We start from the raw sequence: 27,036 nt of genomic DNA on the forward strand, positions 1-27,036 counted from the left end.
TGTTTTACCTTAATATAATTACCATAATGTCTCTCTTTAATCTTAAATTTCTTTAATTCCAATACTAAATCTTAAAATTAAAAAAATACTCAAAGATGAACAAAGTAAAATGACAATAGCCTATTATTTCTTGTAGAAGGGAAGTCAGTCTCAGAGTGAAATAATTTCAGTTTTTTCTAACTTGCAAGAAGCTTCAAATCAAATAATACTGTTTTTTTTTTCAGATTTCCTCTGATGCAACAAAATATCCGATGTCATTTGACATGGCAATACATTTGATACACTAAACTCACAGATTTGGCATATTGTTATTCAAATACGTCGGCCACCTTTTAAGTTTTCTTCTGCTATACTGCATAATGATCCTGATAGTCTGTTTCCTGAGTTACCTGAGCTGAAAGTACAGCCAAGGTATGCAACACAAGCAGACAGAGACTAATTTGTTCAGGTAATGGCACTTTAAAAAAATCGCTGTTTGTTGATTTGAGCTTTGGGCTTTTCTTATTTCTCACAGACAAGATTTTGCTTAACACAAAGACTAGAGATTTTATTTCACCCCTGACGGGATGTTTCACTCCATCAGTCCTTAGTCAGGACAAATCATGTTTTTAAAACCTGAGTCTACTTGAGTGAAAGTGCAGCCCAGCCCATGAAGGCATGATGGGAACAAAGGCTACACGTTCTCTGGCTTTTCACCTGCCTCACGAGGTTTAGTATATGACGAACTTAAAAAGGCCAGGTGTGCCCTGTCCCTGACCGGGCTTATTTTACTACATCAAACCCTAGAGTGGAGGATTGCAGGAAAGGGGCTAGACGGAGGTTTGTGTATTTTTTTTATTTTTTTGGAATAAAAAAAAGGGAGCTCACACACCAGGCTAGACTCTTATGAAAGGCTGCCCTGCTCCTTCTTCAGCCAGCAAATCGGAAATGAAAAACTCCCAGAGAAACCTGGAGCTGGAGGAATGTGAGGAAGAAGCCAGCAGACAGAGCTCTTACTACAGAGGAAGCTGCACCATATAAGGATGTCTGCTCCTTTCCTAATATGGATATTTTCTCTGTGTGCTGGCTCAGTACAGTAGAAACTCCTGTAAGATTGTCTGGGAGAGGAAAAACAGCAGAGAGTGAAAGTTTGGTGTGTTTGTGTGGAGTTTTCTGTCTTTCAAAACAGACCAGAGAGACAGACAGTGAGAGAGAGATGTGTGTGTGTGTGTGTGTGTGTGTGTGTGTGTTGTCAATCATTACAGTCTCAGGGCCCAATCTTCCACTCCATGATATCTAAAGGAAACAGCTTGAAAGAGGAACGTGCCCCAGCCACGCTGCAAAACAAAACTCAAACTTGGCTGACAGCTTTATCTTTCTTGTAGAGTAATGCTTTCAGGTTATTCATTAAGTCAATAAATCTTACATAGAATCCAATTTCTGGGCAATTTCTTTAGAAATTATTTGAAATACTGTTTTCATTAAAGCACATTTGTTGATTTATGTAATCTAAAGGTTATTTGATGACATGAAGATTTTTTAAAATCATATATAGCATCATATCTAAGTGTATCTGTAGGGTAAAGGAGTTTATGAATTACAAGATTTTTAGAAAAAGAATGTGAATACAACCGATAGCTATAGTGATTGCTTCCTTTAAACCAATCATTATTTGTATCATGCCATTTCATAACAAATAATCTCTCAGGATACTTTACACTAAACACTTGGATATAACAGGCAGAAACCGCAAGCAAAAGCAGATTCATGCGATCTGCCCATACTGTGTCTGAATACGTTTCCTAATGTTTTGTCCTGGAAATTCTCCATACTGTTATTTTCCTGTTTGTTGTTATGACGCTGGTTGTTTTTGTTGCAGAATGAACATTTGTTGAACTCATTCTGTACGCCTCGTGGTTTCCCGTTTCAAATATCAGTAGTCTGATGAGCCATGTGCTCACTGTTCTGTAGATCTGGAGCCTTTAAAGCCAAGGGAAACATATTGCTCTGTGTGTGGTAGGTCCAGATATGTCAAGGCTAAGTATAGAACAAGCTATTTGTCTAAGAGAGTAGCTGTGGGTTCAGATCAGGAATACTGTGGTGACCAGACTGTGGTGGTGATACAGTGTCAGGGGAGTCGGCTCAGCTTTGTACTTGTTGGCAGCACTTTTGTTAAACATACGTCTGTCTTTCACACGTTGGGAAATTTGTTCTTTGGGTAAAAATGCAGAAACTAGAAACAGAAATTACAAAAACCCCACATATCTTAATTTGTAAATAATTTTTGTGTAGTAACAGAAAGAGGACAATTGAACAATAATTTATTGAAAGTTCATTATTTTTATCATTCTGATGTCACATGTTGCACAAGTGTGATCCAAGTTTCTAAATATATATTTGATTATTCAACAACTGACAAAAAAGTCAAACAACATATTTGATAACCTGTTAGCTATATACAATACAACGGCTAATGTTAGCATCCACATACTCTCTTTCTAGCATTTCCGTCAACTAACAATTTATTCCTTTCTTGTCACATTGTGTTACACTAACAAACAGCAATTATAGCATTCAGCCACTTTCTAACAAAAGTCTGAATGCTTTGGTCATTGTCTACTGTCGACAAATGTGTTGTGTCTTATCAAAATGGGGCCTGAATACTCTCTGCTATTTGACTTTACATCCTCTTTTCAGTTGCTGATGTGAGCGATGTATTAATAGTTAGTTGTCTGAATCAACACATTGTTATGGCTTAGACTCTGGTTCACAGCGCTACAGTGTTGTGTAATGCCCACAATGTGAACATCATCAATTATCTGGTCTTAGCATTCTGCTTTGTTAATGTATACCTTTTGTTTTTCATGTTTTCCTTTTAGCAACCTTTTCTCTTGTGTCTGAAAACTACCTTCTGCCTTTTTGTGTTCTTCCTCGTGTGTGATTGTGTCCTGGTGCCATCTTTGTACCAAGTGTTGAATCTATTTGTGTGGTGACTGAATTTTCTTTGTTCATTTTTCTCCTATACCTTTTATTATTTTGATCTTCTGATTTTCACCCCACCCAATGGAGTTGTGCGCCCACATTGGATACATTTCCCTAAATTTCCAGTAAATTTTTAGTTTTTGCTTATTTCCAATAAAATATTAGCATTACACCAGGTTGCCGTTGCGGTAACCCTTGGGGCCCAGTCCCCTGTGTTTCTGTGTCCACGTAGGAACTATACATGATATTATGATGTGCATATGGCGAAGTCGTTAGCAAACAGTGGAATATTTCCACATCCAGCAGGCATAGAGCAACATTAGCTCCAGAAGTTTTGTTCTTGTCCAAATTGATAGAAGTCCAACATTGAACCCTTAATTCTCTCTGTTGTAGTCCATTCCTGGCATCTGAGGGAAATGACATGCAGTTAAGTTAAAACTTAAAAATAGAAAGCTTAAAGTCCAGTTCACTCATTAAAATGAACTTGTTCAGTTTCATAGCCACTAAAAATGTTCAAGGTATAAACAAGTATTCATGTAAATGTATTAATTTTTTTTTCAATTGCAGACGGATTTGTTCAGTTCACTGATTACCAAAAGTAGCAGCACGTTCATTTAATGTTTTTTTTTTTTTTTTAGCTTGTTCATCCACAACATTGGCTACAGGCTCCTTAATGGTTCAACAGGTTAAATGTTTGGTCAGTTTTCTGAACTTTTACTGTAGCTTTCAAAAGGAGACGAGTACAAACAGAAAAGTGATTTGGATGCAAATATAACAAATTAAACTAAGTAGCAGAAGTGATTATTCTCTATCAGTTCATTAAAATCTCAGATCCTTTCACAGTATGAAGTTACGTGATTTTGATGTAAAATATTAATAATAGCTACTTTAGAAAAGATCTTCCTGTACCATGGTAAACTATGTTTGATGGGGTAGCCATATATTTAAAGTCATTTCTTGATGTACTTACTTCAAGATACAACAAATCAATAGCACAGAAAACTTTTATAAGCTGATGTTGAAGTTCAAGTGTCGCCAAACCAACTGACAGATGTCTGCTATTGGTAACACAAATGGCTTCTGGCTTTAGTCATTTCAACATTGCATTAACAGGGTGTTGGTTTAACATAAAACCAAACGCTACAATACTTCTACGTTTTATAATGTTTGTTATTTTACCAACTAAAATCTTCCTCAGCATTTCCACCCTTAAGAAACACTGGTGAAGTGATAATCCTAATTTAGTTATGAAGTCATACTGATTTGAGGTCATGTGACGTGTGTAGGTATTTTGGGTCAAGGCCTGTTTTCTATCCTGGTGCACATTTACGCACATTGCAACCTGCCATTTATAGTCTCCTTATTTCACTGCTGCTGCTTTAATAGCTGCTGTGTGACATCACAAGGCTACCAAGCTGTGTCAGCTGGGACATTTCCAGCTTTAGGATCAGTGGGGATGACAGGCTCAGTGTCTCACCAGGCAGCATCTTTGTAAGCGCAACCTCTGGTGACGACCCTGTCCTTTTTCAGTCTCTGCCTCTGCAGAGGAGACTGGACATTATTCCCAGCTTTCAAAGCCTCAAGTGTGAGTAGTTCCATCACATCATGTGTGATGACGTCATACCTTTGGTGAGGACTCTGTCCTGCGGGACACGGTTTTGCTGTTTCCATGGTTCCTGCACACTGCTCATATTCAATACATAGTCATAGCTTCCCAGCACTTTTAGAGCTAAACAGGAAGATAAACATCAAAAGTAATGAGGAAAAAAACCACTGAGGCTGCAAGTTTATTCCAGACAGTGAAAATGTTAAGTATATGATGTGTTCCTTAAAGAGATTATTTCCTTTCCATTTAATGGCAGTATTCACGTGTTGTGTTTTTCCATAAACTTTGTAAGACAGCTTGTATATATCTATGTAGGTATGTGGGTGTGTGTGTGTGTGCGTGCGTGTGGGTGTGTGTGTGGGTGTGTGTGTGTGTGTGTGTGTGTGTGTGTTTGTGTGTGTGTGTGTATATATACACATACATATATATATGCTGTATGTACACACATAAACACACACGGGACATCCAGAGTGTTTTTCTCAAACGGATCAATTTTTTAAGCTTCAGTTGTGTTCTCTGAACTCAGCTGTCCATTAAAACCAGATTCCATTAGTGGTAGCTGGCAGGCTATTTGAGGAATGTTCCGTGGCTTCAGCTTTCAAACCGACCATCATATACCACTGTGTAAACTCAACATAAAACCAGCATCTCCAAATTATTTTCCTGCCTGAATATTTCTGCTACTTTGAACTTTCTGACTGCCTGCAGAGACTCCATGAGGGTTGCAAGGTTAAAAACAACACAGTCCCACATACTTTTATTTAATGATCCAACTTTGAAGTCATTTTAGGTCATTTCAAACTATTGCAGAGTAATAATAAGTAGATAGTTCAGTCACGGTATTGCACACTGCAATGAAAAAGGCAATGGAAAATGAATGATAGATTTAGGGCAGTGCTTTTTTTGTCTGTAATAAGAGTTTCATCAGTGAAGCAAACAGGCTAATAAAGATGTGCTCGGAAAGTTTGAGTGCAAAAACACTCAAGGGGAATAATAATAAAAAAAAGGATTGGATGAAAATCTCTGGACTTTTAACAGTCAAGAAGGAACTGGGAGATGAAAGAGTTGGAAACAGACAGAACCTTTTTTGAAGCCTGTCTATGAGGAGACAAGCAGTGGAAACTAATAATGGATCAGGAGCCTGGAATGATTTGTCGAGATTTAACAATGGGGTTGGTGGGCAGATGAACTGTCAAGATGGAAACGGTTTCTATTTAAAGGCTGGAGTGCTGGAAAAATGTTCAGACTGGAAGCATACATGAGACCAAATCTTATTCAGGCATGGCCAGTACAAAATAGTTGGGTTTTGGATTACTTGGGCTAATGGGCGGAGGCGTAATATATGGAGCGTTTCATGCCAGAGGGGCATAGTTTGAGAGTGGATTGAATTTTTTGGTCAAATTTTCCCATAAATCTTTCAGTTAGGGTCATCTAGGGGAATGCAAATGCCAGACTGTGTTAACAATGGAGAAGATATTCCTTTCATGTATGTTGGATGAAGCACTTTTATCTGGCTGAGACTCACAGGTGGAGGCCAGGGCTGGATTGAAAGCATGGGGACATCAATATAACAGAGGGGGTTAATGGGTGGTTGAGTGGGAGGGAAAAGGGCTTTTTTAAAACCTGTGTCCTGGAAAGTGTTTAGACTGGAGACACTGATGAGAATTTGGGCTGTCACTCTTTCAACAAACAGCAGAAAACCATCTCAGCTGTAGATTTACTGCCACACATGGAGATTGAAGTCAGGTGGTCTTAACTTAAACAGCACCATGTGAGTCCAGGGCAGCCTCTGTTCTGTTTCAGTGACCTGTTGGCTGTAGGTCAGTGGAGTTTCTAAACTTAGACATCATGCCAAGCACACATTATAAGTCATATTAGACTGCACAGACCCAAAGAGAGAGAAAAAAGAAAAGACTTGAGGTGAACTGACTTAAATCATACAAATTAAAAGATCTCTCCGTCATCATGATGCTACCATCTTTCTCAACTTTAGGGTTGCATGTTGCTAAATCAGGGGGTGAACTCTTGAGGTCATAGTGTCTTTGACCCTAATGATGGTCTCTACAGGTGCTGGTTTCTAAATATAGTGTAGGTCCTCACACATCATACCACACACAGCGACCATAGGTGTGAGAATCACATTTAGCATGATTCAGATCTCAAGCTTGTTTAAGGTCTGTTCTTTTAAAGACGATTTTGTTAAATATGCTTGTTTGCTGGTCTTATGACTAAGCCAGGAAGTGATTAGCACAGCTTAGCATAAAGACTTAAAGGGAATAAAGCAAGACTACAACAATACTAAAGCTAGCTTAAGCCAGCTGTAGTAAGTTCCACATGGGAGACTTCCTGGAAGTGGATGAATCAAATTTTGTGTTTATTCAATAATTTTATATTATTCATGTCTTATTGCTTATTTAATTTAAGAGGGCCAGGATCGCTGTTTTTTGTGTCCAGTCTTAATGCTAAGCTCGGTTGTCAACTTCATCCACGCTTCATGGAGATATTGATACTGAATGTTGCATTGGAAAGAGACAAGACAGATGAATTAAAAAAGACATCAGCACCTGCATTGGAAAAAATGAAAACATTTTTAGCCTGAAGTTGATCACATGATATATGTTTTATAATAAGCTCTTAAGTCTGGCAATAAAGATGATGATGATAATGACAATGATGACATACAAATGATTAATGTATTGGGTTGAAAGGAAGGTGCTTTTTTAAAATCCCATTTTCCTTTTGGTGGAAAAAGAAAATCTTGCCCGATACCATCAGGAATGAGCACTTTCAGGGAAAATGCATCTTGAATAATTTCTTTCTTAAAAACCTGTTTTTTTGTATGAAGGCACAAAATGTAGCTGTTTTAAGAGGTCAGATTACCTTACATTTAAGCAATCGAGAAAGGCATCTTTAAATCAACTTTTATAATTTGGTTATATCCAGGTGAACAACCTCAGAGCAGGTTTCTCAAAACAATATATAAATATACACACACACACACAGTATACAGTATATACATATATATTTGTGTGTATATACTGTATAGGTGTGTGTGTGTGTCTGTGTGTGTGTGTGTGTGTGTGTGTGTGTGTGTGTGTCTGTGTATGTAAGTAAAGTTTCCAACTGTTTGAATTGAACTTCTTATGGCTCACACAGGCTGTGAATGTAAATACATATTCGGAAAGTTTCTGCGAGTAATACTTGCCTGGAGGAATATCAGCTTCCACCTATTAGCTTGGCACACGACTGCATTCCTTAGCTAATTAGCTTCCTGTAAAAGCCTTGAATAAAAACATCAGCTTTAATCACATGCTGCTGTTTTGTTTTATTCACTGCCAAAGTAAATGTTACCTCAAGCTGAGAAAAAAAAACACTCATTTTGTGTTTGGGTTTCTGCTCCTCGGACAGGTGTTTTGAGCCATGATGTGCACGAACCAGGTCAAGTCTTCACCTAAAGATTCCTCAACATCAAATGAACTCACTGTTTTTCTACCGTTGGACCTTTGACAGGCTTTCACTTAATTTGATGGGTTTTTTTCTCTCATCCTGAGGTTGCCTGAGATGTCAAACTGATCTTGAAATGTGTGTTAGATGTTGTTTTTATTGAATGGATTTTTTTCCGGCTGTCAGAAGGAGATCTGTCCCCTTATACATATGAATACACATTGAGCATGTGGTTGCTTTTACAGTTTGTGTTTACTGTCAGAAACAGCTTTACAGAACTTGTTGACATGTTTCTGATTATTTACCAGCTGCCTCACAGTAACATAAATCTCAACTTACAGTGCCTCAATTAAACGTACCAATAATTTACAAGCTGCTTGTTTATCTTGTATACTGATATTCTTACACCTTTTGAAAGACTTTAATTCATTAAGTGGTAAAAGGCGACAGAAATGACCAGAACTGTTAAGTCATTTAGAGGTTTCCCCCACCCGTAATTCCTGATGGGTAAAATGCTGTCCACACATAAATCTCAAGTCTGAACAAGCCTCATGGTGCTCGAGGTCTGACTATCAAAGCCAAGGTTTTTCTTGAGGCTGTTAGCAAGTGCCGTAAAACAACAATCAGTCAGTCTTGTGTCTAGATCAAAATATCAATGTTTAGTCAATAAAGAAAGCGTTAAAACTGTCTTAATTTTATCCAAACTGGTAGTAAAGCCAATCATGTATTTTCTTGAGTTATACATAAAACCAGCCCACAGTGTTGGCTTCCCATCAACCCTAAAAAGAACCCTTCACTCTGAAAGAAGAAAGTTCAAGCCACAAACCTTCCTCTTAAAGGTGTGTACGATGAGTCTCTTTCATCACTGCTGGAGTTTTGACTTCACCCATCTAAACCTTGTCAAACCCTTTGGCATCGAAAGAGAGGCCAACGCCTGTCTAAGTAAGAACATTCAAAGTCAACAATTGATCTGTCGAAGTTGTAACACCATTTTTAGATGACTAATCAGCATGAGCAAAATTGAATGGATCTGTTTCTGTCTAAGCGGCTGTGGAAATATTACTCTTTGAGGGCTTTCCCTCTTGCTTGTTATATTAAACACAATGTGTTCACAATTATTTTTTTTTTGGGTGGGTGAGAGTGAGTGAGGGTGTAAGGGTTGGGTGACCTTTAAACCTCTGTAACAGAGGTGGACAGTGGATAGTGTAAGAAATTGGGATAAGAGGTTGGGAGTGATTTGCATCAATGTTTCAAGTGTCAGAGTTAAAGTTTGTCTGCTCCTTTGATATTAGCCTCTGTATATGGGGCAGATAACAGCCACATCACCTTTTCACTAAATCTAGAAAACAACTTAGTTATCTGCTGTTGTAAAAGGTGTTAATGGGATAACAAACTAAGTTTTTTGTGGCTGGTTGTTTTGGTTCAGACGTTCTGAGTAAGAGACCAAAATCTTCTAAATTCTCTCCTGTTAAAAAATAACAACAATCCACTGCCAAATTCGGTGAAGGAACAGACCAACTAGGATTCCCATTTGGTCTAATTGTTTCCAGATATGAAATTTCTGTGCAGTGGCTAACAGGACCCCTCCCAGTCTGCCTGTGTGTCTGGAACCAAGCGCCCTCTGTCTGCACACTGCAAGGTCAGACTTCAGCCTACACCATCGCCCTGTGTCTGTCTGTCAGCCCGTCTTGTGGAAATCTGACCCCTCTGTGCTCGCCTATGTCTGTTAACTCGAAGGCCACAGCTGATCTGATATTACTCACTGTTTCCTCTCCTCTTTGCTAAAGTACATCTCACAGTATCACATTTTCAGAAGACCTGCAGAAAAATGGCTGCTTATTTTTCTCTAGTTAAAGATAAACAAGAGAGACAGCATTATGCATCTTAAAATGTACATATTTATTAAGATGGAGGGGTAAGGAAATTAAGTTGTAGTACAAGATGTAAAAATGGTTATGAGTAGTTTCAGGTTCTGGATTAATGCACAAACTGAAAGAGAACAGTCTATTACATGAATGAAACGGACAATAGGTAAAAAGTCTGACTTGTGTTGACAGTGTTCTTTACCCTGCAGCATATATGCCCACTGAGGACTGACAGTGGAAAATATTATGCTCCCATCATCCTCTTCACAACAACATGAAATATTCCCCAGCTGGAACAGCGGACGGTAGATTCCTCAGCGAAGTGAGGAGGAAGTGATGACGCAGGAAGGAGTCATCGCTCAGCTAGCTGTCAAACCGACGGCTGACAACCCAAGTTTCACATGTTCCTCCTACATCAGCTCAGACTATGTTTTCCACTCTCGTCACGAGCAAATCAGGACACAAACTCAAAGATTATGAATAGTTTTGTGGTGATTTATTGGTGGGGTTAAGCATGTCTCCATTTTGAAATTACTGCGTGTTCAACATGAATTGAGCCTTTACAAAAAACATGTCTACTTCTCCCTATCAAAATAATAAGATGACTTAAAATCGCTTCAGGTTCAACTGTTTGGTTTTAAAGAAACAGGAAATTCAGCACATAAATGTCATTTAGGTGTCCGTTATCGGGACAGCAAAAACAACAGACGTTTTTCAGCCTTCATCAGCGCTGATATAACCTAAAGGAAACCAGAGGATATTTGTGTGCTGACTTTTCTGTCCCTTTTTAGTCTTATTGAGGTCTTCCATCTTTAAAGGGATACTTCACCCATTTACATGAAGCTGTGTGTCATTAGAAACATGGTAGTAGTGTTGAATGGTCATGAATCCAACCCTCATTTTGTCCTGAGACGAGAAAAATGTGTTTTTCTTTGCTTTAAAGTTTTCTTCATGTGATGCAAAAAGCGTCATATTGCATCACATGAAAAAAACTTCCAGGCAAAGAAAAACATATTTTTCTCGTCTCAGGACAAAATGAGGGCTGGATTCACAACCATTCAACACTACTACCATGTTTCTAATGATACACAGCTTCATGCAAATGGGTGAAGTATCCCTTTAACTGTCGAGTGTGCTCCTTGTGTGTGACGAGATGTTGAAACTACACTCAGGTTTTTAGCTATTAATGTGAAACCACAGTTTTTTGATTTACACTTAGCTCTTTTTGTTCAGAAAAGATGTACTGTAAAACGTTGATTTTAGTAGACAGACAGTTTGGCGAGCTGTTTCCTCTTTTTGTGCAAGGCTAAAATCAAATCAGTGTACCTTTGTAAAGAGTTGTATTATTCATTATAAAGGTTGTCAATTACTTAAAAATGTGTAAATGATTAAGTATCAAATAAGTGAAACTTACAGGGAGTTTACCTTCAGTGCACCTTGGGTTAATGTAAGGACATTTCGTAATCAAGATCTACAATCATAATGTTCTCTAAAAAGATTTCATCTGCAAATTAGTGTCTGCTGTTTGTTTGTGCCAAATATTTCCAAATCATAACTCCATTTAAGGATCTTACTTGTGCTAACCAAAATATGTCTTATGCATTGTCCAGTCCTGTTTAGTTTAAAAGTGGTTAGTTTAGTTTAAAAATCCCTCAGCAGTGAAGCAGGATGACGAGTTAAAGCTACAGAAAAGGACAAACACACCGGTATCTGTCATATAAGTGGTAGCCATCTAAATTTGATGTAATTCTTTTTTAAGATGTGAGGGAGGAACAACAATTGATAAAAATGATCTGTTAGTTCATTGCTTTATTCTTGTGTCAACATTTGCTCCTGTTTCTGAGATCCCCACATCTTTCGGTCAAACAGACTCAGCTGATAAAACAGGATCACATCACTAGACATTTATTACAACTCTTTAATAAGTAGAAATGTAGCCAACAAGATTTTAAAGGTAGACTAAATCACTTCTTAAAGACATTTTTTACAGTTTAGACTCTTTCAGGATCAGATATGGAGGCCATCTCGCTTAAACCTGAGCCTCTCTATAAAGCAGTACAGAATGTAAGGCAAGGGCCCCTTTAGAGGTCTCACTTACAGCACAATGATTGAAGGGTGCGATAGTTATGTAACTACAAGGTGTTGTGTGACGCTCTGTGAATATGAAGCCTTGTCCCAGTGAGCACAGCTTTTACAGGGCATGTCTGACATGTAGGTGTTCTGTCACCACATGTCAATACGCTGCCTGTCTCAGAGGCACTCACACATTTTTCCTTTTACTCATTTTATGCTCATTTCACCAAATCATCCCAGATCTCCTTTATTTTATTTATTTTTTATTTATTTTTTTTAGTCAATCTGATTTCAGTTTTGACATTTTTCTTTTTCTCGTCTCCTCCACACATCTGGTTTCTCTTTTGATGGCTTCAGATCCTGCACTGTTCTTAAGTGTTGAGTAGTGTTATTTTCAGGTATGTTTTGAATGAACTTGCCCAACTTAAACCTTACTTTTCACTCTTTCACTAAGCATGTTTAAAGTGAAGGTTTCACTTCTCATCGCATGCCTTTTGACTCCAACCTTTTTGTGGTTGTCTGTATTCTACCTTACCTCAAGCTTCTCACGGTAACTGTTCCCAGGTATGTTATTCTCCTGCCTACATTTAGCGTGCCTGGCAGGCAGCTCCTCTGACTTGGTGTGTTTATGCAGGTGCAGGACATTGAGGACACACCGCCTTACAGAGTAGTTTGGAGGGGCTTTTTTAGAGCTGCCTACCCTGGAGTACATTAGAAGGGGCCGCCTATGTGTTGCATTTTGTGGGACAGCCCAGAAAAGGCATTTCCTCAGGTTACTGGAAATGGAGCTCTAAATGGTTTGAAGCAGCACATCAAAGTGAGAAATGCTTGTATGACAGGTTAAAGATAGATAGATATAATTTGAGAACAAACCATCGCTTACAAAAGAGTACAGTATGAACTTTTTAAATTAAGCCTTTGTGTACTTTACACTTAAGGACAATGTAAATATCTTGGAAAAGATATGGACTATGTATCCCAAAACAGCAATTCATTCAAAATGTTTAATGTGGCAAAGCTGTTTCATCTGCAATGACAACTGGAGTCAATATTATTACTTATTATTAGTTGTATAGCTATTATTGGTCTATCTGTCATTTAATTAATAACTGTCATTCAAACAACCAGGTCCCTAAATAAACAGAGGCGATGCTTTAAAAAATGCCAAGCAGGCACCTGCTTGCATGGGCTTGGGGGTCCAGACCAGTGGGGGTCCCAGAGAGCCCACAAACTTAAACCAAAGTGGTCGCACAAAATGTGCAGATTTTGCAATGACTGCAGGGAAACTCCCTAAGGGGGCCCCATGTGACAGCACTCACTTTCATTGTCCTGTTAAGTGCAAGCTTTTGTATGTGGAGTTGTCCCAAAGTCTGCACGTTTCCTCTAACAGTTCAAAGATATGCAGGTTAGCTGGCCCATAGGTGGAAAAGGCTTCCTCTCCATGCACTTCTATAATAATTGTATTTGCTGGCCTTGAACCAAACTGGCAGCCATTGCCAGGTGTGTCCCCGGCAGCACTCACACTTAGCTCCCTCACAACTAGTATTAACTGATTTGGTTTCAAGCTCCCAAGACTCTGCAAACAATAAGTGGGTATTGATTTTAGATGAATGCATGGAAAACTTGGTTTCTTATTTAAAGTTATAATGACTTTTGTTGAATGATGTATGCAATGTTATCATATCCTTTAGTTCTTTTTCAATACCAAAACTCCAAAGAAGAATTAATCTTTCCAAAAGAAATAAGAAGAGAATTTATAATTAGACTTTTTATGAGAAAAGGAGTGTGAGTCCTCATCTTTGTTTGCAAAGATACCTGATCAAAGTTCAGATAGGAAAGTGTCTAACGGTCTAATCACAGTTGATCACATAGTCAGGAGACTATGATTCGACTGTTAGACACTTTCCTTACAGAAGCAATCAAAACATCTTGGCCTCTTAAAGCAAAGAACAACTGGGTTCAGGGTAAAAATAAGGTCATGTATAGTTAGAATTCATATGGCAAAATAATAGTAGCCATCAATAGCAGCATATAATAGGCCTATAGTTTGCCAAAGTTCCATTGTTAGGAACGATAGAAAAGAAGACTAGCCTTTCCCTACTTGGCTCACTCTGGTCTGAAAAGCATTTCCAGGATAATGAATTCCTCTGATTTGGTCAGCCAACAGCAGAAATGAGGGGAGAGAGGGGGAGGTGGTCTGAAAGTACAGAATGGAAGGACTGAGGTGTTTGTCCATTCAGCAATTAGGATTTTAACAAACCCTCTGTATTGTGGATAATTGCAGATTACTGGCAAGATAAGTGGATTGACCAGAAAATGAATTGAGGGAGCAAAGAATTACAAAACAACATCTTGAAGTCTAAGTTTTTTGTCTTGTCCCATTAAGTAGGTTAGAAGTAATCTGCCGTGTTTAAATTGTAAGGATTTGGAAATCTGTTTTCTTTTTGGTCATTAAATACTGGATAAAAGTCTGTTATAGAAAATCTTGTATTAATTAAACTAAGTGGGACTTAAAATCTGTATTAAATGTACATCATTGGCTACCTTCACAGGGCTGGCTTTACTACTAAGGACTTCAAAGGTTAATAATCATAATTTTTAACCCTTCAATATGTTCCTCTTAAAGCTTGTGAACTTTGGCACAGGCTTAAAATGAGCACATGCTCAATGAGCCATACTGTTACTGCTGCATGGGTACAAACACAGATGCACACGTTAGTGAACACCTTAAAACACCAAATGCACACACGCGCAGCACACAGCGCTTCCACATGGGAGTGAACTAGGTTGAGAAATGTGAAAGAAAACAAACAGGATTCCAGAGCGGTGTGGTGTGGCGTGAGGCTGCTGGGCTGCAGCACAAAGAGAGGCCTGTTCGCAGCGTTCAGGAGCATTCCAGCTAACAGAACAGGCTCTGGGACACTGTTGACCTAAGCTACTTTAGAATGTTTGTGCAATAGCTTTTGACCACTTGATTAAAAATATCGTTTGATGCCGCAGCAGCCCTGTCCTAGCTAGGGGCAGTTCAGACTGGTCTGAGCAGAGCAACATGTTGCTGCGTGAAGAGAGGTCTCTTAGTAAGAGGTAGCACAGAGGTAGCAAACAGTGGGCCACAGTTGAAACGTTTAGGATGAAAATCTAGGGTATGAAACTTATTTTAATTGTGTAAGTCACTTCTGGTTTGGGTTTTTGAAATAGTGCAACACAAAGAGTTGACAAGCTGTGACTTGACTTGATCTGATTTTAGCCATGCTAATTGTTGGCAGTGTTTATTTGTTCCACCACTTTGGTCCAGTTGAAATTATTGTAATAAATACTGGAAGAATTTCAATAGATTTTACAGCCAATCATGGCTAACAGAATATAGATCAAAAAGATGTTTATGACCTTGTTACATTTCCGCTACCGCCATCATGATGTACACATTTGTGGTTCTGAAGTGTTACATAACATGAATAAAAACATGTTTGTTTGTGACTAAATAGCTGCAGAATTATGACATTTCCACCAACTATCAAGTTCTTTGTTTGAGCTTGATAGCCTGCTCACGTCCTTTACTAAGTGTTTAAACATGTTAAAAGTAAAATAAACAACATGTTAGCATTGCCAATACCTCCTTTCACACGGCCAGATAAAGGAGTATTATGCTATTATTCCACTCTGGAGTTGATTATTAAAGATACTAGGGGACTGTTAAGTCGGCAGCAGCAGCAAAGGCAAAGCATCAACTCTGTCTTCAGAAGAGTCAGCAGGAGGGGACTGTGCTCTATTAAGCCATTTTCCCCCCATCACCAGTTTATTAACTAACCCTAAATCACGACGTGTTTCGGCCTATCTGACCTGTTTCTGGATTCTGGTTTCATTATGAGGGAAAACAGAGTCTGGAACAACACTTTTTTTTTTACTTGATCACAGGCATCTTACATAATCTTAGATACTAAGTAAGCTGAGATATTAAAAACTGTCAGAGGGATCACATAACCTGGGTCAAAGATCCAATAACATGGCCTAAGAGAGATACTAACACTAAAGAATTCCTAAATCCTCCCACAGAAGATTCATTGTTTCTTGTAAATGTCCTCCATTACACAAAGCTCCTTGTTCCAATATGCACATTCCTTGTGTTTAGACAAGTGGACTGATGAGAAGATTGAGATTTTGGATCCCTGATTTGCCAAGAAAAATGGAGGGTAGGGAAGTGAATGTGACCGGTTCTCCTATAACTCAGCTAATACCATAGAAATGTCCTTGAGCAAATTTCTTAACATCCAAAATTGCTCTGGTGGAACTGCCCAGTGGACCAACACTAGCAGACTGTGGTTGCGCTGGGCAGCTGCCAGGTATGAATGTGTGTAACTTTGTACTTGTGAAGCAGAGTGTTGATGAAAGACAGTATGTGTGCTTGGCAAATATTCCCAGGATAAATTAAGGTGAAAAAGCAAAAGTCCATACTGAGATCTAAAAAGTAAACCTTTGATGTAGTGGGGGATTTGTGCTTTGAGGGTCAGATCAGACCGGTCACAAAACAGAAACAGGAGAGTAGAGTAAGCTGATGTCTGACCAGGAGTGTTTACTTGAATCCACAGAGAAAGTCCAGAGAGAAACCATCAAAGTGTTGAAAGAACTGCATCACTTATCCCAGTTGTCAATTCTGCAAAAGCCCTGAATCCCAAATGATTTCTTGTCATGTCTCGGCAATTTTCACATCATGAACAAAGCTCTTCTAGATAGTCAGTGAAGTCCATTCAACATGAACTTGGGTTTCATTGTCTCAGACTTGGCCTTATTTGGTCCCCATGTGACTAATATGAGCATATTGTCTAACTGTCCATTTCATCAAGACATCACTACAATCTTATGTCATGAAAGGATTTTCATATTTTGGATTGTCAAATCCAAAATATTTAAACCATACCAGTTTCTATTTAACTTCATGTACTGTTTATTAACTGTTATCACTTAATGTCACAACATTTCATTTCGTGAAAGTCTACCTTTTTCATTTATTCTCTTGTTACTTCTGATTAGAGATGATAAAGCCATTTCTCAATTCTCATTTTGACTTAATCTGTATGAAACTTCACATATTCATATGTACATTTATATTTTAACAACAGATAAGTCTGACACTTAAGTGCATTTATAATTGGCTACTTTAATTCATTTTTTTCAAGGTGTATTTAACTTTGAGCTCAGTACTTTCAAGTGAGGAACCTTTACTTTTACTTGAGGATGGTTTTCAAGTATTTATTTCCAACACTGCATGTGTCTAATTAAATCATCTTCCCATCATGCCTCCATGAATTCTTGTTATTTCTTATTTTAATCTAATCTCATAAGAGAAGATAATTTTAGGGCTAATCACGTGTCATAAATGACCTCACCATTTCTCATTTTGTTTTATCCGATGTTATCATCTATTATTGTCTCATCAGTAAAGATAATCCCATCTTGGTTTATTGCTGTTTATTGTCATCTAATCTAACTGTGTACATTTTTGTCTGACTTCAGCTAATAAACCTCTGTTTATTCTTCAATAGTATCTTCCCTTTAAACTTGTGCTTCTTTATTGTAATTATAATCTTTAAACTTCCTGTCATCCAGTAACTTCCTGCTGGTCTCATATGGGATCTGTGCTAAGCTCAGCTACATCCTGACAGTTTGAGGTTAGGGCCAGACAGTGAAATGGAAAGAAGCTGTCTGAGAATCCCCCGGTGTGAATACATGACGAACATATCACAACACTGCGAGTATATCCAGGGCCTCCCTGCTTCACTCTTTCCCTCTCGTGAGTTCTCCATCGAGCCCTCCTTTCCCCTTCCTCACACACATATCCTTCCTCTGTATCCTCACAGCCCTGTGATGTTTCATAAGTCTGCTGTATTTGTGACAGCAAGCTGTGTTTGCTTTCACCCGGCCTGCACTGCCGCCCCAGCCATCAACCCCTCTTAACCTTTGACTCCAAAAGCCCGACATGCCTACTCAAACCACTGTTCAAACCTCCTGTTCTGTTAGCTTTGTCTACCTCTGACGTCAAAACCCTTTCAATGGTTCTGGTAAATAGGTACATTTCACTCAGGCTAATAAGTTTACCTGTGAATAATGGGTTTACATTATTACCTACTTCTGCTGTGTTTTGCGATAGGTCGGCCACTCATTCAAAACAATTGTTTTAAATCTCATCTTCAAATCTGGGATTGTGTTCTGCTCACATATATCTCAAGGTTAAATTTAAAGGACCTGAAAACCTATTGACTCAATCCCATTTGACCATTGAGATGGTCAGTTGATAAAAGGTGGCACCAGCGCACCAGTAGGAGTTGAGGTATTTTTGGATTGAAATGTGCTGACAGATTTGGAGATATTTCTTTATCCAGCTGCCATAGTTCATCAGCTCAGATGGTCGCCATAATGTTGACCCATCACAGTCTGTGTTAGTTGTTGTCGAAGGGTCACAAAGTTGATTATGATAAAGCCTACGAATACAAACAGTTCACATGTAAACATTAGGTACAGGAGGAAAAAGGTAAAGCTGTTTTAGAAAATCAGAAAATGTAAGCTGGAAATAGTGATCAAAGTTCCTTAAAGACCTCAATCTTAAAGACTATTAAATGTGACCAGAAATCATTTTCTTAAAAGAACCAAAACTACTACTACTATCCTATCCTATTTCTGCATCTTATTCCATCTCCCCCATCCCATTTTCAAGCCCAGCGCAGTTTAGCAGATGGCTGTTCCTTCATGAGCCCGGGTCTGCTGAAGATTTCGGCCACGCAATGACGGATTAAGCTGGGCTCTTGTAATATAGCAATAAGTAAGGTCCTTTACCTGCTTTTTGTCAACATATCGATGGGCATGGTCTGTTTGCCTGCTCTTTTGTTAATGTTAACAGACAAACAGTAAGGTCCTTTACCTGCTTTTTGTTAAGTGTCTCGAGATAACACCTGTTATGAATTGAGGCTATACAAATAAAGATTGATTGATTGATACAGCTATCTATTCATAGCAGAAGCCGAGCTATGGGGCTAACTTTCCAGCAAGAAGGAAAGGATAATAAAATGTATATTTAGAAAATGTTCCCCTGGGTGGTTGCTTCAATCTTTTATAAAACTCCTGTCATGAATTTTTTTTGGGTCAATCAAGATATGATATTGTTCTTAACTAGCTAAAAAAACATTTTAAAGTCTCTTGAAATGTGTAAGTTCACATGGACTTTCAGGGTTCGGCAAAAGAATGATATATTATGATGATGATATAATATCTTATTTTAGCCCTAAGCTATCACCATGGTGGAACAACAAAACAAAGAAAATGGTGTAGATTTGGTACCTTATTAGCTAAAATATGCAGATTGATGGAAAGTCCAGCTTTTTTCCTGATGGCATGGGTTTCCTGCTCTATTCCGATGCTTAATGTGTAACTGTGGTTCAACAGAAACTTCGAACCCAAAGCCAAATTCCTCCAGTCCCACTATGACAATCACCCACAATTTATTACCAATCATTATGGAAACCAAGAATCAAATACCAGTGCACTAACACAGACTCTACTTCCTCTGGTCCTTCCAAAGGGAAGACCAAGGTACAACAATAACAAGAGCTGAAGTGTGGTGTGGCCTTGCAGCTAGTGTGCGTATGTGTAACTCTGTTTGTGTGTATGTGTGTGTGGTCTGACCAGTGCCCACATCCTTCCAGAGCAGCAGCATGGCCACCTAGGAGACACATCTATTCCTCATTTACCTCTGGCCTTCCGTCCACACATCTTTACATCCATCCTCCATTCTTCATTCCCACCAACGGCGAAGAGGTTATGACGTCTTTTGCCCTATACAAGGTCACCAAAGTTTGTCTTCCAGCATTTTTCCTCCTGGTTACATGCCTCTGTGTAAACAGCACCCTGCACATATGGGAGATAATTTGAGGTGGGTAAACCAAGATGGTATTTAACGTGTTCACAAAAGATGAAGCAAAACATATTTGAAGTGGAGGCTGATGAATGCCTGTGTTACTTTCTCCTTTGTGAGAAATGAATAAATCAATTTGTGCTGTAACCAGAGATGCCTGCAGGATTAGAAAGTTAGAGTTCAGGAAATTGCTAACACAAATCCTCCTCCAATGTAAGCTCATAGCTAGAAAAGAACCAAGTCTTTAGAGGTCAGAATTTAAACCACAAGGAAGAAGTAACTATCGGAACAACAAGTTCCTGTTGAAGACTGTAATAGGAGAATAAAAGAACTAAGATTTTTTGGACACTTACAACTGAAAGTTTCTCTATATACCTTGAAAATGAAATTTGATTTCCAAGAAATAGGTGCAATTTATAAGGAGGCAGAAAGAATCCAAAAGAAGTATTTCAGTTTTTGAAAATTGATATTTTGATGGTCAAAATATAAACAACACTAATTATTGCCCAATTAAGTTTGTAATGTGTCAGCTAGTTGCCCATTTATCAAACACAGCTTTCACAGCAGTTTAACTTTGAACTCTGGTTTCTAGCAATTGAGAATGTAAGTCCAATGTTTATTCATCTTGTAGCTCAGTCTTACTCTTCATCCTCTTTTAGGGAAACTACCTGACTGCTATATGTTCCACTCATAGACCGTATACAAATGGAGAGCTTGCCTTTGCATCTTACCGCCGAACAGAATAAAGCCAAAATAACCCTGTGACAGGTACTGACATATTGTTAGGAAACAACCATAGTCTTTGCAGAACGTTTGACTGAAAGGGCCATACAATCTGTAGTGTGACATCTGCTTCAGCTTGCAAGAACTGCAAATCCATAGCACTTCAGGAGCAATTAATGATTCAAATAATTAAATAAAAAGAAAAACGTATCTAACATGCATTTTTATTTTATAGCTTGACGCATGTCCTATATCTGTTACGTAGAGGAGGTGGGGTTTATGACATAATGCTGCAGAGAGTTAGGAGGGGAAGCTTTAATCTTTTGGTTCACTTGAGGCAAGATATCCCACTGTCCATTCTTTATACAGTCTGTGGTTCCACTAAATGTTCTTGTTGCAATACAAATCTGTCTGCATCTGTATGCTTCAATGAAAAACGACCTCACATTGCTAATGAAACTGTAAAACGGTAAATAAACACTGATAAGTGCAGCCTAACCTGACCCATGAAAACCAATGTTAGAGCTGTATTGACATGCTTACAGCAGCAAACAATGTACTAATTAAGAGTGCAAAAGAGAAAGATCTTATTGTCAGTGATGAGGATACATTTATTTGCTCCCTGTCTCTTATGCTATATGGCACATAATATGCAAACAACAAGGGTTGACTCAGGGTAGCATAATAAATGGTATAACTTTATTGAGCCTTTAGTGTCCTCTGATATTAAAATTCGGACGAGGGCAGGAGATTCGAGCATGCTGCTGACACATGCACATCACATGATTTCTTGTTATTTATCTTTTTAGGGCCTTTAGCAAATGATCCCAACAAAGGCCAACATCACATTAAGTTACTCACAGTAGGTTTAATATGAGAAACCCCCCAAGTTCAAAAACATACTATATCGAGGTACTGTTATTTATTTTTTAGTGCAGCAGAAATAAACAGTTCTGCGCATGTGTATTAAGGTTTTTTTTCCAGCGTGCAAGACTACATTTTTAACCTTGACACAGCAGGTGAGTGCAGTGGTTTCCTCTCAGTGCTGAACATCCTGTCACATACCTGAGAGCTACTTCCTTTTCAGAAAAACATAAATATTTACCAGAATACACAGGAGCCTCTACATCTAAAACCCCATTTACCCACTGTGTTTCTGTTCTAGTGCCAGTTGTCTTCCTGCCAGTGCCAGCTCCACCACATCTTTATTCATGTCTTTTTTCTTTCTGAATAGAGTACACCTCAGATTGACATCTTAACTGCACACACTTTCTGCATTCCTCCTGCTGGACTCCAAAGTAAAGTTTACATTCCTGGGATGCTGGGAGGAATGCAGCCCACTGGGGCTCTGGACCAGACCTCAGGATTACAAGTCAGGGATTTCTAACAGGGACGTTGAGTTACTGGTAATATTGGAAGATGTCAAACAGTGTGTAAAGCAAGGGTTCATTTACACTGATTTGAACAGTTTAACTTTGCCAACAGAGTCTGAATCCGCTAGAAGAGCAGCACTGACATCACAATGCTTCGACTCATGACAATACACATTTATATTACCAATAAAATTACAAAGATCCCTCAGGGGGTTCAATCATCAACGCATAAGATTCTTGTGTGGATTTGAACTACAGCATGCACTCAATGTTAGCAAAGTTTAATAAGTCATGTATTGGTATTCAGTATCTTTTCTCTCATTGTTTCTTCTGCAGGAGCATTATTCGTCAACAGAGCTGTGAATCATGCCATGTTACTTAGTTTTATGGAATCAAATCATTCACAAAACAACAAATATAGATGATAGATTAAACAGAATTGCACAATAACTTTATTTAGAAAATCATTTTGGATTTAAGATACATTTAGATTTTTCCATGTCTTAAAGAGGACATATGATACCCCTTTTTTTACCTTTTCAAACAGTCCCCTGTGGTCTAAATGAAACATTACAAGCAAAGGACTGGATGGGTTTATTTCAAATTTTGTGGGTCAGTAAACAATCAGGTTACCCAAATACATGTTCACTGTAAGTGGATTTTTCATAATACGTCCCATTTAAGTCAGCAGGAGGAGCTCAAAATCTTTTGGCTTCACTCCCAGCAGCTTCTGTTACATCCATGTTAATATACAGTCAATGTACAGCATCTCTTAAAATGTCCAGACTTCTTCCATCAGGCTGCAAGTGTGAATCAATTTTGCCAAATTTGTCACCATGCTGACTTTGTTTGGACCAATCTCCTTGTAAATTGTCTGTCCTGAACTTTTTTGAGAAATGTTCTGCTTTTTGTGCATAAAGCAATACCTTTATATCTTTGCTGATTTTGTCCTGAAGGCAACGCCTCTTAGTAAAAATCCTCCTAAGCATTCTATATCAGTACTGAAGTTGATTTCCTCAACAGAACTTAAACAATGCATCTTCAAGTAGTAACACTTTAAAGTAAAAGTTCATTAAACATCCCACAAAGGAAATGGGAGATTTAGTTGGCATGATCATCAATCTGAGCTGTGTCATCCTGGGTTAAGTTATCCCTCAAAAGTGAGAGCAGCTGCCTCCATTGGTACAGCTCTGTTTATATGCTGTATTGCAGAAAAAGGAAGAGGAGAAAATATGAGGAAATGAGAACAGGGTAGTGTGCAGGAAAGGATGGTTATACTTCCGTATAAGTACAGGGCTAACGCTAACAAAATTGAGCAGAAAAAATTACACCACTCTAAATAATGCAGTTAGTACTTTATCTGATGATAATTATAATTAACAGACCCACACCCTGGAGGAGACAGGGGTTTGGTGTTTCATTCAAGGACACTAGTGCATGATTGCTGCTGGAGGGTTAGAAACTGAGCAGCCAGACTAAAGGACAGTCTGGACTTTGATCTAATTTAATTAGCATGATCAGACCAGATCCATCTCACTTGGGAGATATCAAAGCCTTTACTGATTCGCTGTGATACATGCCTGATGGAGTTAAGCAGAGCTATATCTATTGAGATTATCTATCAATGGATTATAATTTAAGAAATAGTTTATTCCTAACATAGATGAAGGATATTTGAAGATGGCAAGAACCGTATGTGTGCCTGTTCTATCATTGTACCTTTAACTATGCTGACAGAAGATAACAGCATCATGGTTACTGTGAGAGCTATATTACGGTTATGGTAAACAGTTCAGCACTGCCTCCTGCTGGCAGAATTACATATACATTTAGATCAGCTGCAAGGACGAACAGAATTCAAACAATGTAATTCTACAGGTATGGTTTTCAGTACAATAACTTTCATTTACAATAACAAAGATTTTTATTCATTCTTCTGGAAATATCAAATTATGCTGATATGTCTACTTGCATTATGAGTTTTATGAAAAAGTTGTTTATTAAGTATACATTTTCATGTCAAAGTCATGGAACATATAGTAAAGCCACACTTTTTAGATGGGCCGTCATTGTAAAAACACCTTATAAGATATGTTCTGAACACCTAATGCTCAGAACATATCTTTTTCTCCAGGTCTTAATGGGGCACCTAAAACTTGTAAAATTAGAGGCTCGTCTTGAACTTAAATTATTTGAAGTTGTAAGACGTTATATGAAATACTTGTTCATTGATATAAAAAGTAATATAAAAAGCGACATCGTTATTTGGAAAAAGGTAAACAATAAAGATAATAGCTTATAATTTTGAGATACAAGTAAATAATTTGGAGAAAGTTGCTGATGTCTGAAAATGTGCTTTTCCTTTTTAATCAAAAGGGCATCAATGGGGGATAATTGCTTTCCTGTGTGATCATCCCAAAATGCTGACACCCAGCTCAAGCTGTTCTCTGTCCATATAAATCACGTCTCATAAAAAAATCGCTGGTAAGAAAAGCTTTGAAACTGAGATTGTGAAAGCTGGCAAAAAAAAAAAAAGTTTGTAAAATGTGGACTTTAATTACTTGATTTTATTGGTTTGCACATGTCGTTAGCTCAGTTTCAGCCTAGTTTCTCCTGTCCTTCATTAGAACATGCTCTTACATAACAGGCAGTAATATTTCACCATTATCTTAAATCAGGTATTTACAACACTAAAGTAGGTGTTATCACTTTGAACCGAAAGTCTAAACTGATAAGTTAAGTTCAGCTGGATCATTATTTGTCCTTGCCTGTGTTTGTCTCACTGATAAATAGCTTTTTAACAGGGTAGTTCAAACAAGCATATATATGTTCAAAATACACATATATTTTCTTAAATGAAAGATTGATTTAGAGTGTTTTGTCAGCTTTGCACACAAAACGCCACAGAAATACTGTGATGTTGACAGTTGAGGTCAACTTCATACAGTTTTTCTTTCGCTTAATCTTATTCAGAATGTTTTGATTCTTTTTAATCTGTCATCTGTTTCGGAAATGTTTTACTGTGCAAACTACGAAACAAAATATGTGAAAATGCAAGAAGTATCTTTTGGAATATCTCAATACGGATTTAAACTAAACATATTTATACTCAAGAATGTTATAAATTAACCAATGTAACCAATGCTTCAGATCTGTAAGTCTATAGTTGCCTTTTTAGTGAAAAAAAAAAAAAAAGTGAATTCAAATTTAGTTTAAAATAATAATTTATTTAATTTCATCCGTCAGCATTACATTTACCTTCAGTAAAAATCACTTTTCTCATTTAGGTTCAGAACATTCAGGTGATATATTCACATGCATATAGTTGGCAGCTAAATTGCAGAACATAAAAATACACATGTAGTCATAATTTTACATTTTCATCAAATAGTTGTAGCAAACTAGTATTAGTGGATGTCATGACTAATGATATTTTGTTATAAGTTTGGATTTGGTTGGTTGTCTTGAATTCGTCACTTTTCAGAAGTCAACTGTTCCTGGGCTCCCTGAGAGGTATGTTTGTACGTCAAGGGCAAACAAAGTTGCAATGGAGGCATTCTAGTTTAAGAAACTGTCTGTGTTTTGGTATTGGGAGAAGCTGTAGATGGTATGCTTTAAAGAACTACAAAAAAATAAGAATGTACATTTTTTGCCAAGATCCTGAAATCTTCATCAGAATCGGCTTGATGAGAGGAACCCCTTCAGTATAATTTGTATTTAAACTGTAAAATACAGTTCAAACTATAACCTGACCTTCATCTATTTACACTTCAATTATTTGTGTGCAATCATAGATCATTTAGTTTAGTTCCATGTCAGCTCGTTAAACAACTTGTATGCCACCCAAGGCAACATACAGTACTAAAGTATTCAGACCCCTTTACATTTTTCACTCTTTGTTTCATTGCAACCATTTGCTAAAATCAAAAAAGTTCATTTTATTTCTCATTAATGTACACTCGGCACCCCATCTTGACAGAAAAAAAACTTAAATCTATACATTTTTGAAAATGTATTAAAAAAGAAAAACTGAAATATCACATGGTCATAAGTATTCAGACCCGTGCAAATGGCTGCAATGAAACAAAGTGAAACATTTAAAGGGGTCTGAATACGTCCTGTACCCACTACCAACAGTAACATAATGTTTTTATGATACCAGGAATGATTGGTCGATCACGGAGTGTGTTGTCCTGACAACAGAACTCAGGTTGTGTACCTGTAGTTACTTTGATTTACAAATTTAAAAAGATTTAACTCTTTATTTTGATTATCTATATTTACATATAAAGGGTTTATATACAGCATAGATTCAAATCACTGCATTAATAATGACACAAAATGCCTATTGCCCAAAGCTGGCTTTTGTTTAAGATCAACATGGTGTTCTTCATTTAGTAACTTGCTAAATAAGTGTATTAGAGCTTTTTGTATGAACTCAGATATAGAAGTAGCTGCAGCTAAGAGGCAGATCTGACTGTGACTCACTTACCTGCATTAAACATCACATTGCTTCATTGCACTATGCTTGTCTCAACTGTTACTCATTTAACATTCCCATTTAACAAGTTATTGAGCAAACAAAAAGTACCTTAGACAGTCAGATGACAACTATATACAACTACTATAATTAAACTTTCCAGTCAAAGATATCCATGTTAAAAGGCAGCATTTATAGCATGAATGTATTGCATTCTCTTTTTTTCATACTTAAATTGCTGAAATAATCCTGATTAAAACAACAAAGTTACCAGCAGTAATTTTCTTCTCAGAGTGAGGGAGTGTACAATCACAAAAGGAGGACTGAAATGACTTACAATAAAATCAAGTTAAAGAAGGGCTAACCGTCACAATGACTCGCCCCATGAGTTGATGAGACAATGGAGGGTAAGCAAAGACTACGCTTTACCCTTTGGCTGATGACTGAACAGGGGAGAGGACGTGGCAGACGAGAGGATGAAGAAGAAAACTGCATCAGTTCTTGAGAGCGCCCCAGATAATCAGTCCAATTATAACAGCAACAACAGCCAACACTATCAAGAGGATGCATATCTTCTTCCGGGAGCTCCGCTGGTGGGAGGGAAAGAG

At 37.8% G+C, this 27,036-nt stretch overlaps 1 protein-coding gene across 2 annotated transcripts in view; it reads right to left on the minus strand.

The window, feature by feature from the left end:
* Positions 1 to 27,036, minus strand: part of stx7l (syntaxin 7-like) — a 280,516-nt gene that overhangs the window by 248,316 nt on the left and 5,164 nt on the right. Inside the window, exon 10 of one of the 2 annotated variants that reach the window (XR_013781179.1) lies at positions 26,502 to 27,018. Coding sequence is in view for 1 of the 2 variants with exons in the window: in XM_079367942.1 (XP_079224068.1) it covers positions 26,923 to 27,018 (96 nt within the window). In the remaining variant the exon portion in view is untranslated. Of the gene's footprint in view, positions 1 to 25,154; positions 27,019 to 27,036 lie in introns of those variants that run through there. The other variant, XM_079367942.1, reaches the window with a different exon arrangement.

Source organism: Symphodus melops, assembly GCF_947650265.1.
Source record: "Symphodus melops genome assembly, chromosome: 1".
Classification (NCBI taxonomy): Eukaryota; Metazoa; Chordata; class Actinopteri; order Labriformes; family Labridae; genus Symphodus; species Symphodus melops.